Source organism: Stegodyphus dumicola, chromosome 2 (genome assembly GCF_044657685.1).
Source record: "Stegodyphus dumicola isolate Sdum_Otavi_A_Nest chromosome 2, ASM4465768v1".
Taxonomy (NCBI): domain Eukaryota; kingdom Metazoa; phylum Arthropoda; class Arachnida; order Araneae; family Eresidae; genus Stegodyphus; species Stegodyphus dumicola.
In genome coordinates, this window is record NC_140769.1 from 26,549,200 (window position 1) to 26,574,187 (window position 24,988).

General features: G+C 34.7%; 1 protein-coding gene across 4 annotated transcripts in view; it reads right to left on the reverse strand.

Annotated features, from left to right (window-relative positions):
- The window catches only part of LOC118183952 (uncharacterized), a 116,636-nt gene that overhangs the window by 3,228 nt on the left and 88,420 nt on the right, over positions 1–24,988 (reverse strand). For 3 of the 4 annotated variants that reach the window (XM_085810535.1, XM_085810536.1, XM_035353567.2), the window contains exons 3-4: positions 10,775–10,866; positions 334–5,428 (exon numbers count right to left, since the gene is read on the reverse strand). In XM_085810535.1, coding sequence (XP_085666661.1) covers positions 334–5,428; positions 10,775–10,866 — 5,187 coding nt within the window. Of the gene's footprint in view, positions 1–333; positions 5,429–10,774; positions 10,867–22,622; positions 22,780–24,988 lie in introns of those variants that run through there. The other variant, XM_085810534.1, reaches the window with a different exon arrangement.

Below are 24,988 nucleotides of genomic sequence, written 5' to 3' on the forward strand. Positions count from 1 at the left end.
TTATAGCTTTTGATTTATTTTTAATTTTTATAGCTTAATATTCGTATAAGCATCTCGTCATTATATAATGACAACTGAAAATTTTACCCGTAACAGGACCTATTATTTAGAAATCCAAATAGCTTGAACATTGAAATTTCAATAGCATTTTCTATAGACTATTAAATAGCACGAAATTTGTTTCCTAGATAAGGGATAGTAAGACTTCCCGACAGCATAATTTCCTTTCAAATATTTCCCGTGTGATAAAGATCTGATGCCCCATAATAAAATGCTTTAAGGAATTGATCTGTAAGGTGTTAAAAGTAAAATCTCAGAATTAAGTGGACTTACTGTGCTTTTGTTGCTTCTCTGTTTCTATTATATTCAGAGATTAAAGAATAATCTTCTGATGTTCTGTTGAATTCCATTTTCCCTTCCTGTTTTAATGTTTCGCTTCGTTTCTTTGCAGAAGCCCGTCTGGCTTCCCATCTTTTGTATTCTGCTCGAGTAGTTGACGTACCATCAAAAGGAACAGGCTCCAGCTTTAAGTTATCGTCTGGTCTGAAACGTTTAATTGGTCTGGCAGTGGGTACGTTTTGATAAGATTGATGAGTGGCAGTTGATCCCTTGTTTTCTTGAATGTCATTTGAATCGCGTATTCCATTCTGAATTATATTTGTAGCTTCTCTTTGTCTTGATATGCCAGAATCAGCAACTTCTTTACCTTGTACCTTTTGAGATTTGCTGTTTTGTGCAACTGTTAGATCAGAATTCTCCAATTCTGATGGCTTGAGCTGTCCTTTAGGTACAGCTGTTTTTTTATTATTGTCGCTTTTAACATTTCTGGTTTTTTCTTCTTGGTTTAATTTAGTAGCGGTAACAACTGATTTTGATTTAGGAGCTTCTATTGGTCCGTAATCTGCCATAGAAACTGATATGTCATGTGAGTAGTTCTCGCTATTTCCAGAGTTTGTTAATGCCCTGTACATTGACTCCGCTGGAACGTGGTTATTGACATATCTCTCTCTCTCTTTAACATCTGTGTCTTCTTTTTGTATAATTGTGTCTTGCGTTTTAACTTCATTACCTACAGCATCGTCTTTAATAACTTTACCTGTGCTAACAGTTGTTGATAAATCATTTGTACCATTAGTATCATTAATTATTTCTTTATCTCTGCTAAGTTTCCATGGCTCGTACAGCTCTTCGTTTGATTTATTTCCTTTACTTTGTATTTTATCTTGAACGCCCTGCTTTCTGCTTATTCTTTTGTTATCACTTCGAATTCCTGCTGCAGGGATTTGTTTTGCCTTCATATCTTTTGACTGATTTTCCATTTTTACCCATTGCCTGAATTCCTTACTATTTGTCGTTTCACCATAAAACTTACCAGGCTCTAAATGTAAGTTGTTTTCGTGGCGGATTGGTTTTACCCTTTGTGGTTTCCCGTGCGTCTGAAATGCGATTTGGTTAGTAGTTGTTGCATCAAATTCACCTTCAAGTTTTGTGGTTGTCTTTGGTCGTATTTGTTGAATTTTATCAAAATTCCTCTCTTTAAATTCAGAATGGTTGGTTGTTTCGAAATTCATATCACCTTCTTGCTTTAGAGAAGACGCTAGCTGATATGCTTTCGGCTTTTCTACTTGCCACTGCCTGTATTCATCTCTTGCCGTAGTTCTGTTCTGAAACTCTCCTTCATTTACATGGAGATTGTTACTTGGCCTTATTTCATGAACTACATCAATTGGTGGAGCCTGAAACATGTCTTGGTTTGTAGTCGTGGCCTGAAATGTATCATCTGAAATTTTTGTTAATGTTTTTGGTCGCATCTGAGTAGTCTTGTTAATAGGTTTTTCGTTATATTGTGCTTGATTCGATGTTGTGAAATCAAACTCTCCTTCCTGCGAGAGACTGGGTTTAGGTCTGATTGACTCAGCTTTACTACCCATTTTATAACCATAAGCCTTAGAAGTAGTTGTTTCACTGTGAAAGATGCCATCTTCCACTCTCAAATTATCTTTGGGTCTAATATCATGAACTTTCTCTATTGGCGGTGCTTGATACATCATTTGATTGGTTGTTGTTCCCTCAAAATCTCCTGTTATGGGAGATGAAGTATGAGGCCTTATTGGTTCAGTTTTTGTAATTTGCTTTTCTTCAAACTGCGTCTGATTAGATGTAGTGAAGTCCATCGTTCCCTCTTGGGTAAGATTACCTGATGGTCGAATGGCTTCGGGTCTGTCAATCTCCCATTGTTGGAATTCTCTTCGGGCTGTTGTTTGGTTTTCAAATTTGCCTTTCTCAAGATGGATATTTGTAGAGGGTCTTTTTCCTCTGACTACTTCCACTCCATTGTTATTTTGAAAAGCTGCTTGACTTGTTGTCGTGCCTTCGAAATCCCCAGTGAGTTTTGTAGTAGTTGTGGGTCTTATTTGAGACACTCGCTCTGCAGTTTTTCCTTCGAATTGAGTACTGTTAGTTGTAGTGAAATCAATATCCCCTTCTTGCTGTATGCTGTTGTTTGGTCTAATTGGAGAAGGTTTAGAATAATCCCAAGCTTGAAAATCTCTCTTACTTGTTGTTTCATCAAGAAAATTAGCGTGGTCTAGCTTTATATTTGTTTGAGGTCTCGTAGAAATGGATTTTTCACCTGGTACGTTTTGATACATAACTTGATTAGTAGTCGTAGCATCAAACTCTCCAGTTATTTTAGGATTTGTTTTAGGTCTAATCTGAGAAACCCGATCGGTAGTTTTAGCTCCGTATTGCGTTTGATTTGTGGTAGTAAAATCAATTTTTCCCTCTTGTTGCAAATTATTTTTCGGTTTAATTGCTTTAGGCTTAGACAATTGCCACTGCTGATATTCAGAGAGATTAGTTGTATCAGCCATGAATTTTCCTTTACGTAACTCTAAATTGGATTTCGGCTTTGTGATCTGTAGTTTTTGCATTGGTTGTGCAGGGTACATTACTTGATTAGTTGTGGTGTCATCAAAATCACCTGTGATTTTTGATGAAGTGCGAGGTCTAAACTGGGAAACTTTCTCTGCCTGCTTTTCTTCAAACTGTAATTGATTCATGGTAGTAAAATCCATTGAACCCTCTTGCTTCAGATTGGAAACGGGTCTTACTGGTTTAGGTCTGTCGATTTCCCATTCTTGGAACTGTGACTTGTTAGTTGTCTCTGAATTAAATTCTCCGGAACTAACTCTCAAATTTGATTGTGGCACAATTTTCTGTACTCTTTCTATTGGAAACTCTGAATGCATGACTCTGTTGGTAGTTGTCAAATCTATATCACCAGAAATCCTGTTGGTTGTACTAGGCCGAATGGGATAAACTTTATCTGGTCTTTTTTCTTCAAATTCAGTATGGTTTGTAGTCGTAAAATCCATTGTACCTTCCTGAGTGAGAGAGGGTTTCGGAACAACTGGCGAAGGTCGTTTAATTGGCCACTGCTGAAATTCTCGTGCGGTTGTTGTTTCGTCTATAAACTGCCCACTTTCTACGTGGAGATTGCTTTTCGGTCGTATGGGATTGACTCTCTCTCCCTGATCATGTGAAAACATTATTTGATTCATAGTTGTTGCATCGAAATTTCCTTCAGGGAGTTTAGTAGTAGTTTTTGGCCGAATTCCTTTTACTCTTTCCATAGATTTTTCTACAAATTCACTTCTGTTTGTTGTATTGAATTCCATGCCGCCCTCTTGTCTCAGATTGCTTTGGGGCCGTATTGGCTTCGGTCGTATTTGATCCCAAGTAAGGTATTGCTCATCATCATGTGCTCTTGCATCAGCCTGGTCGGAATACGACGGATCTTGTTGAGCTGCGACTGAAACTGGACTTTCAATAAATTCAGAAGTTATTTTTTCTCTGCCATTCGTCTGCAAATTATCATCTTTGTGCGTTCGTGCAGCATCAGCGGTCTGAATATCTTCACGCTTTGTGGCGTCTTCAGGCTTTCCTTTAACGTAAGTAATATCATTAACTGATGCCGTAGCTTGGTCTTCACCTGAGTGAAATGATTCTTTTTCCGTTCCTTCCGTTAAAGTTTCTAAATTTGAGTTCATATTTCTTATTCTATGTTTCGAAGAGTAGTCTGTATCCCGAGCAGCGATTAAGCCGTTGGTACTTTCGCCTTTTCCATTATATGTTGACTTTTCTACCAAACTGTCTACTATATAACCATTAACTGCCTTTTCTTTTATAGCATCTGATCGGGAAAGATATCTATCAATATCCGAAGTGTTCGTTTCTAATTCTGAAGAATCTCCCAGTTTGAGAGTATCGACTGGTTTATATCTTTGTGGTTTCTCCACTTTCCATCTTTTGAAATCTGTTACAGCTGTAGTTTCATCTGATAGGGGAGCGGCAGGAATGGTAATTTCGCTTGGAGGTCGCCCAACTTTTGGTCTAAGGGTAGAGAAATCCTTTCCACTTTCTGAGTTAATATTGCTTAATAATGCAGCATTGTAATCTGATGAAGTTGTTTCAAAACTTATTTCTCCTTCCGGTTTCAGATGGCTTAATGGACGTTCAATTTTCGATCTGAGGGCGGAGAAATCATTACCACTTTCTGAGTTTTCACTAGCTCGATTGCTTTTTAATGCAGCATTGTAATCTGATGATGTAGTCTCAAAACTTATTTCTCCTTCCGGTTTTAGGTGGCTTGCTGGACGCCCTATTTTTGGTCTGAGAGCAGAGAAATCATTGCCGCTTTCCTTGTTTACACTTGCCCGATTGGCTATTAATGCAGCATTATAATCCGACGAAGTCGTTTCAAAATTTATTTCTCCTTCCGGTTTCAGATGGCTAACTGATGTTCCTTTCTTGATTTTGATTTCATTTTCTACTCGTTTTGGCGTAAATGCTGTATGGTAAGAGCTGTCTGCTTCAAATGGTCCACTTAACTTTAGAGATGTACGTGGTCTTTGAAATTTTGTGTGAGGTGTTATACCTTGGGTTATTTCGTTTGCTTCTTTGCTTTGGGCCTTAGTTTCGTTACTTTCTACTTGCGATGTTTCAGAAAATGTTAATGTATCTGGTTTCCTGATCATCTGAGTCTTTGGAATTTGTTTTTTATTCCAAGACTTTTCTTGTGTTTCTAAAGCAGTATCGACGTGCCCAGATTCCATCGAACGTAACTCTGAAGACTTTTGTACAAAATCTTGTTTATGGATGGTTGTAAAATCTGCACCACCATCAAGTTTAAGATTATCTGGTCTTTTAATGGGCAGTGTTTTGGGAATTTGTTTCGATGACCAGGTCTTTCCATCGCTGACAGAACCTGATAACCTACTATTTCCTTTGTCTCTTACTGTTACTGCTGTGGCAATATTAGATGAGTCTGTAATAACTTGTTCAGTATTTTGATCAGTTGCTGGAGCTATGTCTTTCGATTTGACATTAGAACGATCCCACTTCTTCCGCTCCTTTTTGTTGATCTCTGGAAGTGAAAAATTCATACATTTACTGCCATTAGTCTTACATCGATCGCATCACATGAATATTCTTACTCATCCCTTTTTTATACATCGTGTCCACAAAATTCCTTTACCTGGCTTTTATTTTTGAAACCGTTGGTTATAAACTATACTTCCAGTTACAAAAATGTTTTAAATGACACAAATGTTATGGCATTTCTAAGTTAAAAAAATCAGTTTTGTAAAAGTTACGAGATTTAACTTTTTATACGTTACTCCAGTTTTTATACTTATATTTAGGAAAATGCTGTACTCATTATATATAAAAAATATACTAAAAGTGCGATTTCTGTACGGCCAAAAACTGGTGGATACGTTTTTGTTTTAAAGTTCGACACTATATTTATGAACCGTAAACAAATGGAAGGATTTGCACTTGTAATTAACAAGCAATGTCATATTAGTTTAGAACAATATTTCTGATTTGAAGTGATTAAGTGACGAGCTTTTTTTTGGGGGGGGAGGGGAGAAGATTTTGTTCACAGAACTCTTGTTCTAGAAAACACAGGTGGGCTTCAGTATTATCATACTGCAAACTCGTAGCATTATTTGTATACACTTAAAATGAAAATATTTTTAGCTTAATAAACTTTTTGTACGACTTTTTGATTAAGCTGTTAAACTAATGGCCTTCATGACAACATTAATAACGTGTTTTATATTTATTTATAAATTACATATGTGACAATCAGTCGGGCATACCAAATTTAAAAACATTAATAAGTCACAAAACAATGTCCTTGAATGGTATTTAAGGAAAGAAAATCAACCTCGAATTATTCTAATTTATTTATTAAATGACCCCTCAAGGCAATTTGGTTAGGTTAGGCTACTTGGCTATCTGCTTGAAAGGAGAGATGCCATCGCGGAGGATTTTCTGAGGGAAAGTTACTCGTGTTTACATTGCACAAGGCATGAAAATGATATCAAAAATCACAAATTTTGAAATTAAATATTTCGTACAAATTTATTGTGCGGAGTCAAATGTTTTGTATTGCGCTTTTTATAATGAGTATACAATTGTTCTAAACATAAGTATAGCGGATCGGGAACGGTATGAAAATTGTTTCGTATTTTATATAAAATTAATTTTTTTTTATTTAAAAAATATGAAAACATGAATACTTGCCTCATATAAAACATTTTTATAATTTAAAACATATTTTTATGATAAACTGTTGTGAAAATAAACAGCCTGATAACGACTTTTGCGGACACTGAATATAAAGGTTTACCGGAAAGTTCTGTCTGATAATGTTATTTCAAATTTCTCAACACGCATGCACGTGTTCATTTGAGACATATATGGCTGTCTCTCTTTTATCATAGCATTTATACGCATATGCCATATCATAGCATTTATACGCATCTAAATTAACTGAAGCAAAAGTGTATCGTTTCATTATTAAGTGAGATACGGTCGTGTAAACATGGCTACACCTAAATTTAATTTACGATACTGAAGTGCGGTTGGAAATTGATGAAAAGCTTAACCCAACTCTACAAACAATTTCGGACTAGATTCTTTATCTAGGATTGATCTAATAAATATTCCAGATGGCTGGCTGAATGATCGTGCACATCTGCGCTTGCTTGGAGCGAAAACGAACCCTACTTTTAGCCGGATGATAACAGGTGATCAGAAGTGGATTATCCACGAAAACATCATTAGGGAAAGAGGATACTATGAGTCCGGACAACATAGAGCCTTCACTGCTAAGCCGAGCTTGAGAACTGTGTATAAGTAAAAGAACCAATGCATTATACGAGCTTTTGAAACCTTGCGAAAAGCTTAATTCGGAGAGATACTGTCAGCAAATGGATGATTTAAACAAAGCTATCATAGAAAAGAGGCAGGCGATAATCAATAAGAAGTACATCGTACTGCATCATGATAATGCAGACCACATGCTGCTGTGACGACTTACTAGCAGAATTAGACTGGGAAATTCTGCCGAATGTACCATACTCGCCAGACTTATCACCCTCCGATTATCACTTATTTCTCTTCTTGCAAGATTTTTTGAAGAGGGGGAAATTCAACACTGAAGCAGATTTCAGCCAAGCGCTACTTGAATTTTTCTACTCTAAGAACAAGATATTTTTCACAAATTGTATTTACAAATTACGCTGACAAGAGGTCATAAATAAAAACGCAAATTATTTTGTACAGTAAATATTAATAAAAATATGGAAAATGTAATATTCTCTCACTTGTCAAACGGACAGAATTTTCGGGTAGACCTTCATTTATATGCTTATATGGAGATGTGATAGTTTAACAGGATAAAATTCAAAATTGGGTATTGTTAAATGAGTTTAATCTTTAACTTCTACAAAAGTCTGGTATTTATATTCTTCTACGATTGTCATGAAACATCACTGTAAAAGACTTATATAAATAATACGTGAATCATCCTTGGAAATGGAGTTTCATTCTGCTACTAGCATGCAGGATCACTTAGAATGTTGCCCTAGTTGTTTAGTTAAATAATATTTGCTATTTTTGAAACATTCTTTTAATATATAATTAGGCACTTTCTTATTAAAGCAGCCACTTCGATCCGTCGCTAAAATCTGAAAATTAGTCGCCAAACTTAATCGGCGAATTTTTAACGTGCAACGAATTAAATTTTATGATTGTTTCGATTTAAAGTTGTTCACATCATATCATCGATTCAATACTTTTATTTCTCTAAAAAGTTTACCATTTTAAATTTGTAATCAGTTGGAAGAGAAACAGCAATTTTTTCTAATATTTATACGAACTATTTAAGTGTCGCTCTCACTTTTGACCACGTGATATTGTTTCTTCCTCACTTTTTCCCCTCGAAAATGTTAATCATTTTTAACTTTCCGTGAAGTGGAGAATAAGCAATAGTTTCTTCACGATATTATTCATTCTTTCATACTTTTGATTATTTTTTACTCTCTGAAATGCTAGCAGTATTTAAATAAGCATAAACTGAAAAAGAATCAGTGGTTTTAGTGTAAAATGGCAATTCGTCCAGATGGGCTATTAATTTCGTTTCGGCATTTTGCGTTGGTTCACTATAAACGGCGCTTCACTTTTCAGATTGTTGCCACCAAATATTAGAGCTCTGCATTATATTTAAATAAATCAAATAATGAAAAATCTACATAAATGTATGTATGTTTCTCGCACTAAGAAAAAACAACGGTACCTAGAAACATCAAATTATGCATAACGTAGTCCTCCAATCGAATATGGGCATCTGGATGTCCTAATTTGGATTTCATATTTTGTAACACTAACGAATTTTTGATTAAAAAATTCAACGGTTTCAAAGCGAACAATGGCAAAACTGTACAGAGAAAAAAATATTTTTATCACCAGCGCGCGAGACTGTGTATTGGAAATTCTAAAGATATGCTCAGTTTAAAATTATTCTGCGATATTGCTGTTGAACTGAGTTTTATGGTTTAAGTGCGAAGATATTTAATAAGTAAGGGTAACACATAAAACGTCTCTTTGAGCGTAATATAAAATCTGAAAAAGCTTTCAGAATCTTTTTTTTTTTTTTTTTTTTTTTCCCTCGTTCCTATTAAGAGCGTGAAATTTTGCATACAGAGTGAAAGCGCAAAAATGGCCAACAATTCATGGTGAGGTAAAGCATATGGAGATGCAAATGAAAACTTCAGGGAGGGGGAGGGGGTATTCTTCGTTCTGATAACTTTTTTCATGGTTCCAGAATTTCTTGCTGTTGGGCTGAAGAATTAACGCTATTAGATGGTGCAACAGACAGTTAAGTATGGGTGAAAATCAGCAAGTAACCACTATTTCATTCCATAATGGCAACAGTTGCCGAGTTACAACTTCCACCAAGATCAATAAATACTTTTATTTTTCTTTCCTTCTCACATTGCAGCTTTTCATTTGTTGAAAGCTATTTTAATTGTTTCTAGTTTTTGCTAAATTCATTTCAAATTTCGCGAAAACGCTTCAAGTGGCTGGTTTTGCGATGAAGTGCCTATTATTACTTTCAAGATATCTAGCTTATTTTCCTTACAGAGTTAACAAATTTAAATGTTTGTAAAGCATCTCAATAAATTTATGCATTATTTAATATTCCTAAAGTCTGATTTACTGTTTCCAAGTGAATAAAAGAAATCTTGCATTATAACTGGCAACATATTTATTCGATTTTTACAAAGTGTTTTATGTGCAAGAAAGTTCATGAGAAAATTTCTGGCAATGGTAATATGGATTTACTGCGCATATCTATTTTACCTTAGTGATTTAAACAACCGTTGCGAGATTTCAAATTTTGCATTAGATACATTTGAAACTAAACATTTAAATGAAGCTTGTGGCCATTTCCCAGAAAGTCATCGACATTTTCCCCAATCACTATATTTCAATACTATTAAATTCTAACATCTAAATGTTTATGACTACACTTTACAATACAAGTATCCATTCGATTCATTCCCACATTATACCCAAGGTCAGAAGCGAGACAAGGTTAGGTTCTTCCCAACACTCGAGTTCAGTGACTTCACTTTATAAGATATTTCTCCCGTCTTCTTAGCATTCCTTCGTAGTGTGGTGGTCAGCACGCTCGGCGCGTTTTCGAGAGGCCCGTGGTTCGAGTCCTGGCGAAGGTGTTGCTCATTTTTCACATTACCTGTTTCCAAAAAATCCTAAAGTCTCTATAACTTCGTTTACAGAAGTAGGAGAAGCATAGGCACAGCTCTAGAACAGACAATGAACCAGTGACGTCACACAAAGCCAGTGACGTGAAAGCTTACTGGTCGAGAAGAGCAAACTTTGTAATACCTTGGTTACACTTATCACATGATTTATCTTGGAAATTACACGTGTGGCATCGTCTACATTATTGCTTACGGTAATTTTTCTTTGTTAAAATGTGTTCTTTATTTCTTTTCCATTACTAAATTTTCCATACTTCTATGTGATTTTCTTTTTGTGTGTCTTCTAGAAATATTGTGTTCTTTCTTTTCTTTAATTTTTTTCTTTATTTATTTACTTTGCCTTCCCTTCAAATGAAAGAACTATAATTGCATCATTTACTGGAAATCAGAATTTCACAGTAATCCCAATAGATATCAAATCTTTTATATTACGAGATCTGTCTTTACCATTATTCTCTGGAAAACTAGTTTTCCTTCCACTATGAATATAATTGTTTGAAGAATAAAACTACTTTGAAATAAATGTAAATGAATGTATAGAACAGAATTAAATGTAAAAAGCTTATTAAAGCAACAAAAATCATATCTTTTTGCCATAAATATTTTTTACCACTATTTATAGCAATACTCACCTCCACCTGCTGTTAAATCTGCCGATTTTATACTTTCTTCCTCTCCCAGCACCAAATGGGACGTGTCCACTCGATGAGGGCACATATGCCGCCTGTGGAAGAAAAAAGTGATTAGTTCCTAATCTAGGTAAAGGAAAATGGTCAGTTTTCAATAAGAAATTTATCTCACTGAAATTTAATCTAGTTATTTCAATTCTTTTTGACGATCTTAAGTAAAGAAAAATAGTTAAGAATACTTTTTTTTACCATTGTTAAGTAATGCTATAATTGTAATAGTGGTATTGTTGAGTAACGTAATTCAATTGCAATGCAACTGAAAAACGGAAGACTAGAGTTCTCGTAAAAGTTTTTCATTTCTATAGAACTCACGTGAAATAACTTCCTCTTTGATTTCAGAGTCAGCACTGTAACTTCAAAATGTTGCCCTGCTCAATGTAGTTATTAGCCGTGACGACTGTTATATTGTCGGTCCCAATTTCGAATCCTGATAAAGGCGTGGGTATTTGTAAATGCATAGCGCCATAAGGTATTTTCTCCCTCCTTTCCGCATGTCTTCGTTGTGTAACTGGAAGCACACTGGACACGTATTCAAGAGGTCCAGGGTTCCAATCCGGCGACTGTATTGCTCATTTTTCACGTCTCCTGTTTCAAAAATCCTAATGGCTGTGCAGTGGCGTCCGAACTAAAAGGTGGTGGACAATAATTCGTCACCAGAAAGTTTGGCAATTGGGTTCTGTCATCTCCAGTCGTCCTTTAAAAGGGGCAAGTAGATAAGGCATTTTCTCTCTTCTTTCCGCATGCCTTCGTTGTGTAACTGGAAGCACACACAACATGTATTCGAGAGGTCCAGATGTCGAGTCTGGGCGACGGTATTGCACATTTTTCACGCCTCCTCGCCCTTTCGAAGGGGCAGTACATAAAGTATTTTTTCCTTCCTTTCCGCATACCTTCGTGGTGTAACTGGAAACACACTCGGCGCGTATTTAGAGGTGCAGGGTTCGACTCCCGGTGAGAGCACTGAACGTTTTCCCGTCTCCTGCTTGAAAAGCCCTAATGACTCTGGTGTCGTTACGACATAACGGTACTTAAAATACCGTCGAGGCGAAATTTCTTTCGGCAGTTTGATGCTAGGATAAAAGGGAATAAGAAACCTTCTAATCCATCCCCCACCATCAAAACTGGAACGAAAGTTGCCTACTTGTAGTGTCAGCTGTAAGATGCCCAAAGCTTGAGCGAAAGACAGACGAAAACCTTCGGCCGCGATGAATTCGTGGAATGGGTTCCACTTCAATAGGATTTTTCACATCAATTTAGCGCAAAAATGAATCGTATGTTTCTAAATGAATGCAAAAGTAAAATAAATGAAAAATATTGAGTAATATTATTTATTCATCAATTCGGTAGTAAAATCTTCTAGAGTTAGTCCCATTTATTAGCTCACAGCTCGGCTGAGTTAAACACATGTAGTCTAACTGATTGCTCACAACATTTTACTCAATAAATACCTGTGATGAAAAGAAACGAAAATACGGTATCTTTCTAGAATGGTCACTAATGGTTCCAGATAAATTCTCTCTCTGTAAGAGATGGTAGTCTTACAGAAGATATGTTTTCAGAACCAATGTTTAATTATGTTCTTAGAAACTGTGTTCTCAATTAATAATGTTACCAGTTATTTTCACAAGCGCTCTTTTAGACAGGCAGTCGCTTGACAGGATTCGCTGTATCTTAATTAGAAAATCTTACCATTGTCATCAACATTTACAGCACCTTAATCTTAAAATTGAACACATATTTCATTATATATTTCTCTTTTTAGCCCAAAGAGGCAATTTGTCCAGAAAGACTATTAATTTCGTTTTGGAATTTTGAATCGTCCGTTATAAAACGGTGTTTCACTTTTCAAATTGTAGTTTTTAAACATTCAAATATTAGAAACCTGCATTATATTTAACGAAATTAAATAATGAAGAATCTGCATGAATGTATGTATATTTCTCGCCTTTTGAAAAAACAACGATACCTAGAGACATCAAATTTAGATTAACGTGGTCCTTCACCCGAACATGGGCACACGGAAGCCTAAATTTGGAATATGGAACTTGTTTTATTATCTATTTCATATTTTGCAAAACTTTAAGAATTTTTTATTAAAAACACTCAACGATTTGAAAGAAGCAACGGCAATAGTGTACGGGGGGGGAAATATCTTTAGGGCGCGAGACTGTGCATCGAAAATTCTAAAGATATGTTCATTTTAAATATTTTGTAATATTGCTCTTGAATTGACTTTGATGGTTTAAGTGCGAAGAGCATGTTATTTAATAAATAAAAGTAATACACAAAACGTTAAAAAAGGCCCCTTTGGGGAGTAATGTTAAATATGAGAGCTTCAAATTGTTTACTTTTTTTAAACCAGAATAATTAAGATACCTTTTAATAGCTTAGTTATTTTATAATATTAAATTTCTCATTAATTCATAAATGGTGCAAAAAATTATAGCTAAAAGTATATTATTTCATATAATAAAATTTTCTGGCAGTGGTATTACTTCTCTCTTTGGTTAAATATTTACTCTCCCCCCTTTTTATTTTCCTTGGTAAGTCCTACTGAAATTTATGTAAATGAGTAACAAGGAAGAAAATTTTAATGCTCACTTTGAATACCCAGTTTGTTTATCTAGCTTGCCATGTTTTAAAGCATCATCGAATTTTACTTTCGCAACTCTCAACTTTTGGACCGATTCCAGGCTTTTAAGGGCAGTAAGAGAACTAAGCGCAAGAAAATATTTTTACTTTCCTTTTTCTTATTTGTTCTTAAGTATTTGGTTTTGTGAGGTTAGGCTATTTAAATTACCCAAATCCACGAGGGCCGTGACAGAGCCTAAATTTTCAGCTACTTATCAAAATATTTCAGTTAGAACTGTCAAATCCATTATCGTTTACAATGCTTTTTCCTCGATTATTTCGGTTAATGCCGGGGAAGCAGGACGCGGATAATCCAAACTATACATTTTTTTATTCATTTTGTGTGTGTTTATTTCTTAAAATATAATCAGTAATTTTAGTTTATTTTTAAGAATATTTAAATATTTGTCGAATTTCACTGAGTGTTTTTTGAAATGATATTTTATCACTGTATTCGAATCGTTTTTGGTCGACGAAGTCCAAAGAGTTTCAACAGAAGTCACTGCTGTCTCGGAATTAATGTGAGGATTTTCGCTTGTTGTTGACTAATGCTCACTAGTCTGACTTATAGTCAGCCCAAGCCCACGAAATTCCTCGTGTCGACGAGCGCAAGATTACTCTTGCCGTTGGCAACAGCCTTGAGCACCTTGCAGGTGACAGTGCGACTTTGCTCAGTTCCATACCCAAATTTTGATGGTAAGTAAGCCGCGGGTAACCCACCCCTTTGCCTACTCCCAACCACTCGAGAGGACTTTCGGCTCGCCGCATATTTATAGTGCCCTCATGCAGCACAGACACTATGCATTTACAATCATCCGTGCCTTCTCCGTGAGTTCCGCTCCCAATTTTGATGGAGAGCAAACCGGGGGAGAGACGGGTCCGAGGGTCTCACACCCTTCTTCCTCTACCACCAACGTCTCGAGAGGACTTTTGGCAAAGCTGCATATTTTAAGTGCCCCCATGCCGCACAGAGAGTGAACATTTACAAACATCCATGCCTTCTCCGGGATTCGAAGCCGGGGCCTTCGGAACGGCAGTCAGCCGACGCTAACCAGTATACCGGTTGATTTTTCAGTATTGTTCTCTGCCTCTCAACTTTCTTGCGCTTAATTACTTCTATCGTGCTATTTATTAATTTTTTTACCTCTACAATTTTTAAATCAAAGATTAAAAGAATAATAAGAAAATATGAATTGAAATACGTACGAAAGAAAAAAAAAAATTAGTGATCAACTGAAACGACGCCTCTAACTATACACATGCAGAACGGATTGCACGAGTCAATCCTAAGCTAAACCTAAAGATGCAATTCAGCGGTTTTTACAGCATACTTGGACTTAACGCTTGTTTATTTTTTACACCATTTCGCGCACCGCGTTGGGTGTGCGTATGTGGGCACCACCACGTACGAATAATCGATAGTACACTATACTTAGGTATCCTCTCAAAATTTAATTTAAATTAAAGATATCTTCCATTTGGATAACATATGTACATAACATAAAATTTTAGTAACTTTTAGAATTCCTTCAAACTTATTTTAGAATTAAAATTCTACTGCTAATAAAATACTACTTAGAGTAATAAGCATCATTTCCTATTTGTTTTCCAGCCTATGTTAAAATAAAAAGGTGTTTATGTCATGAAGTTTTTGCTTGCTGGGATTTAATGCAAAATTAGTAAGAAATGCCTTTGTCAACCATTTGTCTGAACATCTCGAGAACGAAAGCTTGCGTATCATTCTATTTTCTATCTTCATCGATGTAAGCGACTGAAGACGGCAACGCTGCTTGCATTGATTTGCACTTCCTTGTAACTAAGTAAAGGAAGTATTGTAATAGCGAACATTTTCGGGTATCATATTTCAGCGAAAATATCCGTTTTGACCGATATCGAATGCAATTTAATGACGCTTTTCCATGACATCTGTACGTAAGGACAGAAAATTGACTTTTTTCCCTAAACGGGTTGCAGAAAGGATTTAAAATGTATTCAGAAGGAACTTTTCATAACGTCTTTTGTACGAATGCGTGTATGTATGCATATATCTCTCATAACTCAAAAACAAGTAGCATCAGGAGTTGAAATTTTGTATATAGAACTGCTATAGTATGCAGTTGTGCATCTCCCTTTTTGGTTGTGATCTGCCGCACCAAAAGTATGTTATCGTTTGTTCTCTTTTCTTTAATTATATATAGTATATGTAATAGATTCTGTAGTAGAACGTAGGTGGTTGTATCCAAAATGAATTTTGATATCGTAGAATGCTGAAACGCCGATCCACAAGGAATAAGAAATTTGGCAGTCAAGGTATATTTAATTTAACTTTTATTTCAGTAATATAATGTGGCCACAATCAAGTTGGCACATTAATTGTGTCTATTTAAAAAAGTTTACATTTTAGGTGAATTTGCAGTAAGATAGAAGGAGCAGACAGACAGCAGTCCAGCTAAGCCAAAGCGGTGAAAGCAAGTGTCTTATGTTCAGTGTGAAATATTAATACACTGACTTAGCTTTGGTTCTCAATGCATTTTGATTGGATGGTTAATATTGTTGTAAAATTACTATTGGCTGTTTTAGTTTCCTTTACATCATCAGAATTATGTAAGAGTCATATGACATAGATTTTTCTCAAAATGACGCAGTGCAAATAGAGGTTACTATTTTTATAATACAGAAAAGAAGATAAAAATATGAAAGTAAAGTTCTAAATTTAATTCACTATAACCTCTTTTATTTTTGATTTCATTTGGGAACTTTATCTATATGTCCTAAAAATAGTGCTATAAGTCTAAACTGCGTCATTCAAATGAATCATGCGGTCTTACGTAACCCTTAATGCAGAAGCCTCTTGACCAATCACCAAATTGTAAACCAAAACTAAAAACTGGAACTTTTGACTCCCCTCTTCTTTCTATGAACTGATGCGTCACTTTTGCTTGTGCTTTCCTCTTGGCCAGACGTCTTTCTGCAATCATGTGCGAGCTGCTATATTCCCTTCTATGGCAATAATATCAAAATTGTAAATGTTCTTTAATAGGCACGAGTAGAGTGCCAAGTGAATTGTGGCCACAAAATGAGAATTTAAATAAAAAAAAGAAATTTAATCTGGCTCGACTGCTTATTCTTCAAAATGGATGGACGCTCTAATCTACGCCATCAGTATTTTTGCGCATTTACATCTCAGTATTCTTATATCAGTGCATCCAAAATGGTTATGTCATTACATTCTTTTGCCAGTTCTAATTATGAAGAAATCTACATGAGTTTGTTATTCTGTGTTCACAGTGAATCATGGGCAAAGTTCTCACCGAAAATTTTAATGCAAGTTTGTGCCGCATCCATAATCAAATCTTTCATCTCGTGTCATCGACCACAGTTTCATTACATATATATGTAAGATAAAAAATATGAAAGCAAACTTCTAATTTTAATTGGCTATAATATCTTTTAGTTTTATTTAATTTGAGGACTTCATCTCTCTGTTTAAAAACAGCTATAAGTCTAAACAGCGTCATTCAAATTAATCATGAGATCTTACGTAACGCTCAATGCAGATGTCTCTTGCCCAATCAAAATAATTGTAAACCAAAACTAACTCGAACTGAAACTTGACTTTCTCCCTTCTTCCTCTGCATTACTACTGCGACACTCTCTCTCTTTTCCCTTAAGCTTTCATCCTGCTATGCTACAATCATCTATGTGCTGCTATAATAGCTTCTACCGGTATAGTATCAATATTGTGAATGTTCTGGAAGTGGGCACGATTGGAGTGCCAAGTGAATTGTGGTCACAAAATGTGAATTTAAATAAATATGGAATTTAATTTGGCTCGACTGATTATTCGTCAAAATGGATGGACGCTCTAAGCATCAAGTATTTACGCCATCAGTATTTCTACGTTTCCACGTCGTAGTTGTCTTACATCAGTACTCCCAAATTTGTGCTTTATTATTATATATATATATATCCACTCTGTTATTGAGCTCCGTACTTCAGTTTTTCTTTATTCGTATAGGCTGGTGAATTGTGCATTTTTGCTTTAAAAATTATGTTGTTCTTTTGTTTCGGTTAAGGTTTTTATGCCTTTAATTTATCTGCATGCAATAGTAGTATAATTATCAACAATTTAAAAGTTGTTAAGTGCTGTTAAATCCAATTTTTTACCATAGCAGCCATATTTGTTAACATTTGAAACTTAGCAGAATAGTGAATTAAGTCAGTTTCTGCACCTTCAGTGTCTTTTTTGCCGAGCGAGACCAAAAGTAAATTTTCAGTTTTGTGTACCGAAAAATCTGCCTTCTTGCACGCTGGCCGAATTGCTTGTTTTCGCGTGGAAACTCTAATTGTAAAAAATGCTTTTTTTTTAATTGTTTTAACTGTATTTGGTGTTTTACATTTTACAAATTTTAATAAAGATATTTTGAAGTTTTATGTATTTTTGGGTTATCGCGAAGTGAGAACTGAATTAATTGAATGAGAAATATATCTGTAATGAAATTCGAAAAAAGATGAGTGTAATTTAATATTCCGTAGAAGGAAGTCACACAGTGTACACATCAAATTTTTTGCTTTCATGTAAAAAATAGGATAACCGGCATTCAAACAGTTAACATTAAATATTTTATAATTTATAATTATTTGCAAGCTGCCGGGACGGAGAAGTGATTAACGACTCTGACTACTGCCATACCGAGGGCGATTTATAAATTTATTATTAGCCCAAAGGATCGTTAGCTCAGAAGAAGGGTTATTAATCTCAAAACGGGATTTTGCGTTGAATTACTATAAATGCCTAAATAACTTTTCAAATTGTTGCCACCAAATATTATCACCCTGTATTATATTTATATAATTAAAGTTATACATTTAAATAAAAAAAATGATGCTCTGGATGCTACATTTGCAAGAGCTTTGCTAATTTGTAATATTTGCAAAGCTTTTGGTAATGCAGCAACGTCAACAGCCATACCATGCTCTTGGAGGAATACCGGTTCTTGTAGGAAGATAGGAAAATGTACTTCTTCAAACTCTAATTAATTACCTTGTGGGCTTTTATTTAATTTTCTTAACAATTAATTTTATTTTGGAAGCAACCTTTAGCTCTTGTTTTCAATCCACGCTTTCTTGCCAAAATGAGATTTTAGTTTCGCGAGCTATCCAAAGTAGGATAGAAAGCTACTCTTTAAGCTGATATCTGAGTTACTTCAGACAGAGCATGTTCTTCCTTTCGGCCACGTTGTTTCTCTGCTACTTAAGCTTGCTGTTTTATGCTGTGTATATTAATTGCCGGTTAGTCTACGTCGGTAATAGGGCCGAGAGCCAACTATCTTTGTGTAGCTTCGGCTGATTATTCAACTTAGCTTTAGTTTTAATTTTACTTTTCTAATGTGAGTTGCCGCCAAAAGTATTGGCAAGGATCCGTAAGCACCAGGAGAACCAACTGTACATACTGTTCTTGAGTTGAATAAAATGGTCTTTTTACTATTTCCCCTTGTTGCTACGATACAAAACTTAGCGAATTGTCGCTCCGCAATTCAAGAAATATCTAGCCTTCAAATTAACTTTAATTTAAAATCTTATAACCTAACTAAGCATTAAGTTGCAGATGTATGAATTAGGAGACATCGCTTTCCCTATTAACATGAAAAATCTGCATTTGCTTCCTAGAAGTTCCTATTTTTCTTAAGTTTCGCTATATCATTTCAGTTTTATTTGGTTAATTATACAATTCTGTGTCGTGTACATTCAGATTCCAAATTCTATGTGAGTGATATAAAGCACCAAATAAATTCATTTAGTTTTATTAAGAGTTTTAGATATTAAGCTTGCTAAGGTAGTCAGGTACCAGAGCTTATATATAACTATAACACAGCATTTACCTAGAAATTCATGCGCGCAATTGAGGTACGAAATTGCCAAGTCAGCTTTTTCCGAATTGTGCAATGATTTTGCTTTACGCATTTTTTTATAAAATACCATTCTTCTGTTCAGAAAAACTTGGGAAAAATACATTTCAAGATTCCTACGTCACCAGGAATTCATGAGAACATTTTGATTAGCAAACGAATGGAAACAAAAATAGATGTTTGAAGAAGATCTGACAGCTTCGGTAAACAATATAGTAAGAAAAAAAAAAAAAAAAAAAAAAAAAAAAACCTGCTTAACAGAATAATCGTTTATGGAAACACGCCAAAAAGATTTTGTATGTCAAGAGACGAAGATCACAGCTTGAAAGGTTAAGTGCAATCATGCTACTTGCGCCAAAAGGGAAAAGAAATGCTATTTCCTTTTTTAATTCACGCTCATGCACCTTGCCCCCTCCCAGCTGACGGTTTACTAAAAATACAAAGCAGGCACTATGTTTCTTGGTCAACAGTTCTCGAACTTTTACAGAAGAAGGTAATTATCATATGCCAGATGCCAGAATGTAATGTATTATCTCCAAAGTACAATATTCCAAACTAAACAATTTTAAACCTTAATATCACTGTTCGCTATTATTTATAAGTAAAGTACTCATAAATACGGTTATAAGCATATTAAAAATTTAGAAGCTATAAAATTTTATTAAATATTTCATAATTAAAAAAGATAAAAAAACGCACAAAATCTGAAATTTTTTCATATTTTAAATTACGTCCAAAGGGGCGTTCTTTTAACGTTTTGTGTGTCACCTTTATTTATTAAATATCATGTTCTTTGCACTTAAACCATAAAATTTAGTTCAATAGCAATGTCGCAAAATAATTTTAAAATGAGCATATCTTTAGAATTTCCGATACACAGTTCGACGCGTGGAAATAAAAAGTCCCCCCCCCCGTAGAGTGTTGCCATTGCTCGCTTTGAAATCGTTGAGTATGTTATTCAAAAATTCGTTAAAGTTTTACAAAATATGAAATCGATAATAAAACAAAATCAAATTTTTGATTTCAGATTCCCATATTCGCAGTAGGATTACGTCATTCAAAATTGGATGGCTCTAGATACCGTTCGTTTGATCACAGTGCGAGAAATATACGTACATTTATGCAGATTTTTCATTATTTAATTTCGTCAAATATAATGCAGGACTCTAATATTTTGTGGCAAAAGTTTGAAAAGTGAACCGACATTTATAGGAGTCCGACGCAAAATGCCAAAAGAAAGTAATAGTCCTTCGGAGACTCAAATCCCTTTGGACTAATAAAAATCTAGAAGGTTCCATTGGTAACAGTTGCGCAAAAGGGTTTGTTAAGGTTTTTTACGCTCTCGCTGAGCTCGTAGTATACCAGTTTGCTGTTGCACTCATTGCTGCTACCTTTATTATTAAAGACCGTTTTCTTCGCACTTACGCTGGGCCCACCAGCGGGCGAGCGGTAAAGTCGCTGAACACTGGTAGTTCGGTCCGAGGTTCGAATCCCTCGAACGGGCTGGCTGCATGGGTGCTTTCGTGGTTTTTCCCATGTGTAACGTGTATACGAGCCAGTTTCCCTTAGAAAGTCCTCCACGAAGGCATCCCTTCCCTTAGGCAGATAACCCTAATGTGCTTTGCCATAATTAAATACACCACCACCTCTTCGGACTCACGCCACGTGCAATTCAACAGCAAGATTAAAAAATTTTAAAAGCGGCATATGTCTAGAATTCCCGAGGCAGCGCTAAGTGCTAGCGCAACATTTTTCTTTTTCAGTGCTTTCCCAGTTCATTATATCGCTGTTCACCTTCTTACTAAGATGGCTTTACAAATCTTTTTTTTTTTTTGTCTTTTTATTGTTGACGTTTTTTGTGTTTAGTTTATTTATTAAATATCACATTCTTGGTGCTTATGCCACATAAAATTCGATTCAAAAGCAAAATCCCAAAATACTAAAAACAGCCTATCTTTAAAATTTCCGGTAGACAGTTTCGCGCGCTGGAAATAAAAATGTTTTTTACCCGTGAAAAACCTTGTTTCAAAAAGAAATTGAAATGAAAATGTTTTATTCTTCAGAGTGTTGCCACGGCTCATTTTGAAATTGTTGAGTTTTTTAATCATAAACTCGTTAAAGGTTTACAAAATATGATATAGACAATAAAATAAATTCAAAATAAAAATAAAATAAAATTAATTAATTAAATTAAAAAATAAATAAATTCAAAATTTGGCCTTCCAGATGTCCATGTTTAGGTAGAGATTTACGTTATTCAAAATTTGATGACTCAACTTACCGTTGTTTTTTCAGAATGCGAGAAACAGACATACATTCATATAGATTCTTTAACTATAATGCAGGAAGATAATATTTGGTGGCAACAATTTGAAAATAGATTCAGACATTTAAAGTGATTTGACGGAAAATGCCATTTCGAGACTAATAATTTTTACTGGACTAACGCCCATTTGAGCTAATAATTTCCAAATGCAGACGATAATTCTTCTGATATATTTTTATTAAACAAATAGAACACAAGAAACATTGTCTATCAAAGCATCTCAACAAATATATGGAGTGTCCGAATTATTTTGTGAGTTACTGATTAACCCTATATGAAGAAATTATTGTGTATTGCAATGTGTATTTTTGATGATATTTATTTTACAGAAGCAAGACTTAAAATAGGAGGAAATATATTAGAAGTCTGTGTTTGTATTTAGTACAAGACCTTTACAAATGAATTTAAAAAATACAAATTTTAGGAAGCAAATGTGAGCCACTGTAGCTCATATTTGCTTCCTAAAATTTGTATAACTACTTTGAAAAAAAAATAACTACTTTGAAAATAAATATTATTATACATAGTATTTGTTTTTAGAAGTAAATAATAGAATGGCAAAAAAGAATGGTAAAAGTACTAATTTATAATAAATGGAAGAAAAAGAAATAGGAGAAATGGTATTGAACAAAGCGATATAAAAATCTTGAGGAAATTCTCTTATCATGCAAAATCTTAATTATTTAATTAAAGTTCTTTTACGAAAAAATTCGACAACGCAACATAATATTTCGTTTAAACGTCTTGATAAACAAAAATTTCGTTACCGAAATCATTAATAACACCAACAAAGAAATTGGGCATTAAATGAAGATACAAATGGTATAATATGTCACTAGCTAGAAAATTACTTTTTCTCATAGACCATTGCCTTTCACATTATAAATGATATGCAGAGATAATAGATATCGAACTAAGATCTTACTCTTTTTCTTCAGATTCATTTGCAGCCGCTTCTGGGTTATCCAAGAAACACATTTCGTGTTGAATTCTTCAGCAATGAGTGTATTGCACTTTAGTAAAAATAGCCAGATACTTGATCCACCAAAAAATATGTTCGAACTTGGCCTCGAAATCATCCGAATGGGTCCGTTGTTACCTTAGAAACAACTGTTTTGTACCAAAGGACGTTGACTCCTTTCTCGTATTATTGATCGTCTGCGAAATAATTTACCAAATGCATGCTTCCCTTAAATGGTCATTAATATTCTGAACTTTCATGTGTTGCTTTGATCGGAAGAAGTAATTCGGAAGTCATGAATTCCAGGAATCCGTTAGCTGTTCCAGCTGTTGAGTTACGGACTGCTATTGCTGTCTGGATAGGAGATCTGAGAGTACATTGCCATTTTCAGAATTGGTGGTTTTCGTTTCGTGGATATTGGGCGTTGTTTGTTAAAATTAGGGATTCAGAATGAATGCATGTCACGATTGTTAGCAGCAGGTGTGGTCGAATGATTTCAGGGATCTAATAATACGGATGGGGTGGAACGGTTGCAAGGTATTATTAAAAGGAATTTTTAAATGAAATTGATTTCAAACATCATTTTTAGCTGTTAATTTCTTAGAAAATTCCGCTACCGAACATTATCTCTTTTTAAGTGATTGTATTCTCTTATTTAATTCCCGTAATGACTAGGTCCCTATTTTGCCGGATATAATATAATTTTTGCGTCGCAACACTGAGATTTTGTAAGGTTGTAATATTAACTGCAATATGTCACGTCATAATTTTACAGGGACAGGGACAGGGAAAAGTGGACGGAGCACCAGAACTTCGTCAGTGACTTTTACAGGTGTTGCTCCGCCGCACTACTGTACCCCGCTGGGCTTTTAGTTGGCCCGCATCGGATGCTAGCCTACCAAGACATTTACATAGTAATTTTACATTAATATTAGACTTACGTATTGAATATACAATTACAAAGACATAGTATACAATTATTGCAAAGAAATTAACCTATCAACAAAAGTTGGATTATGGCAGATTGAAATAACATAATTACTTCGAACATACATACAAACTTTCATTGTACATTGTACTTCATACAAACAATATATTTACATTAGTATATCTAGTTACATCGAATTAAAATAAACATCATTTTAAGGAGCTAATTGAAGATTTTTTTTTTTTTTTTTTTTGTGCATTTTATCATACTTAGTTGAATTACTAAGGCGAATTCTCTTATTAATACATTTCCTTTCATTTTTTTAACTTGTTACACACAAATGCATCAGCACTGAAGTCTTACATTATTATTTTTGTAAATTAATGTATCATAAATACAGAAAATATACATTAGAAAATCACATAATACTTACATTTACACTAATATATCTAATAGAGTCGTATATTATTTACATTATATTTTAATTAATGATTTAATTATTACACTAATACAGTCCAAATTCTTAATGTAACTATTTTATAAAAACTATTTATACCATATTTAGCCTGTTTCAGACACTTGCAATATTTCTGAAATCTTGCATTATTTTTGCAAGTTGTAGAATAAGAGGTATTTATACAGATGCGATAGCATCTTGACATATGTCTTCTCTTTTATATGCAAAAAGTTTCTTCATAATCAAGGAAACCTTTTGTTGTAAATGAGGTATCGTTAGCATGCATTTAATGTACTCAGGCGTAATTTGTGACCTTCCTTTGCAGTGTAGCTCTTTTGTGAGCTGGCACTTGAAAATATAGTGCTCTGGGTCTCCCTTTTCCCCACATACGCACTTGTCTGATTCGCTCAAATTTCGTGCAAAGTAGTACGTGGGGAAAGGACCATGTCCAGATAAGAATATGTTGATGAAGAAGTTATAAGAGATTGGATCATATGTGGGTTTCTTGTAGAAGTTGAAAAGCTTTCTACTTACTTCTGCATTTTCCCATTCAGTTTGCTATTTTTTTAATGTAATTTTTTTCAACATATGTTTCACATACGATTTAGGGAATGGGACATTGATTGGAGGTAGAGATGGGTCTTGAGCTGCATTTTTAGCAAGCGCATCTGCCCTTTCATTTTGGGCTTGTCCAGCATACGCTTTTACCCACTTTATTTTTATAGATGTTCTCTTGTGCTGTGATAATAAATCGTAGATATCTTGCACTATTGATAATTTGTTTCCTGCATCATTGACAGCTTTAATTGCCGCTTGGCTATCACTGTAGATGGTAACATATGTTAGATGCTTTTGATGAGACCATAGAATAGCGTGTTTTATGGCTGAAAGCTCAGCTTGGAAAACGCTGTTGTTGTTCCTTAGGTGTCCTTTCCATTCTGTTGT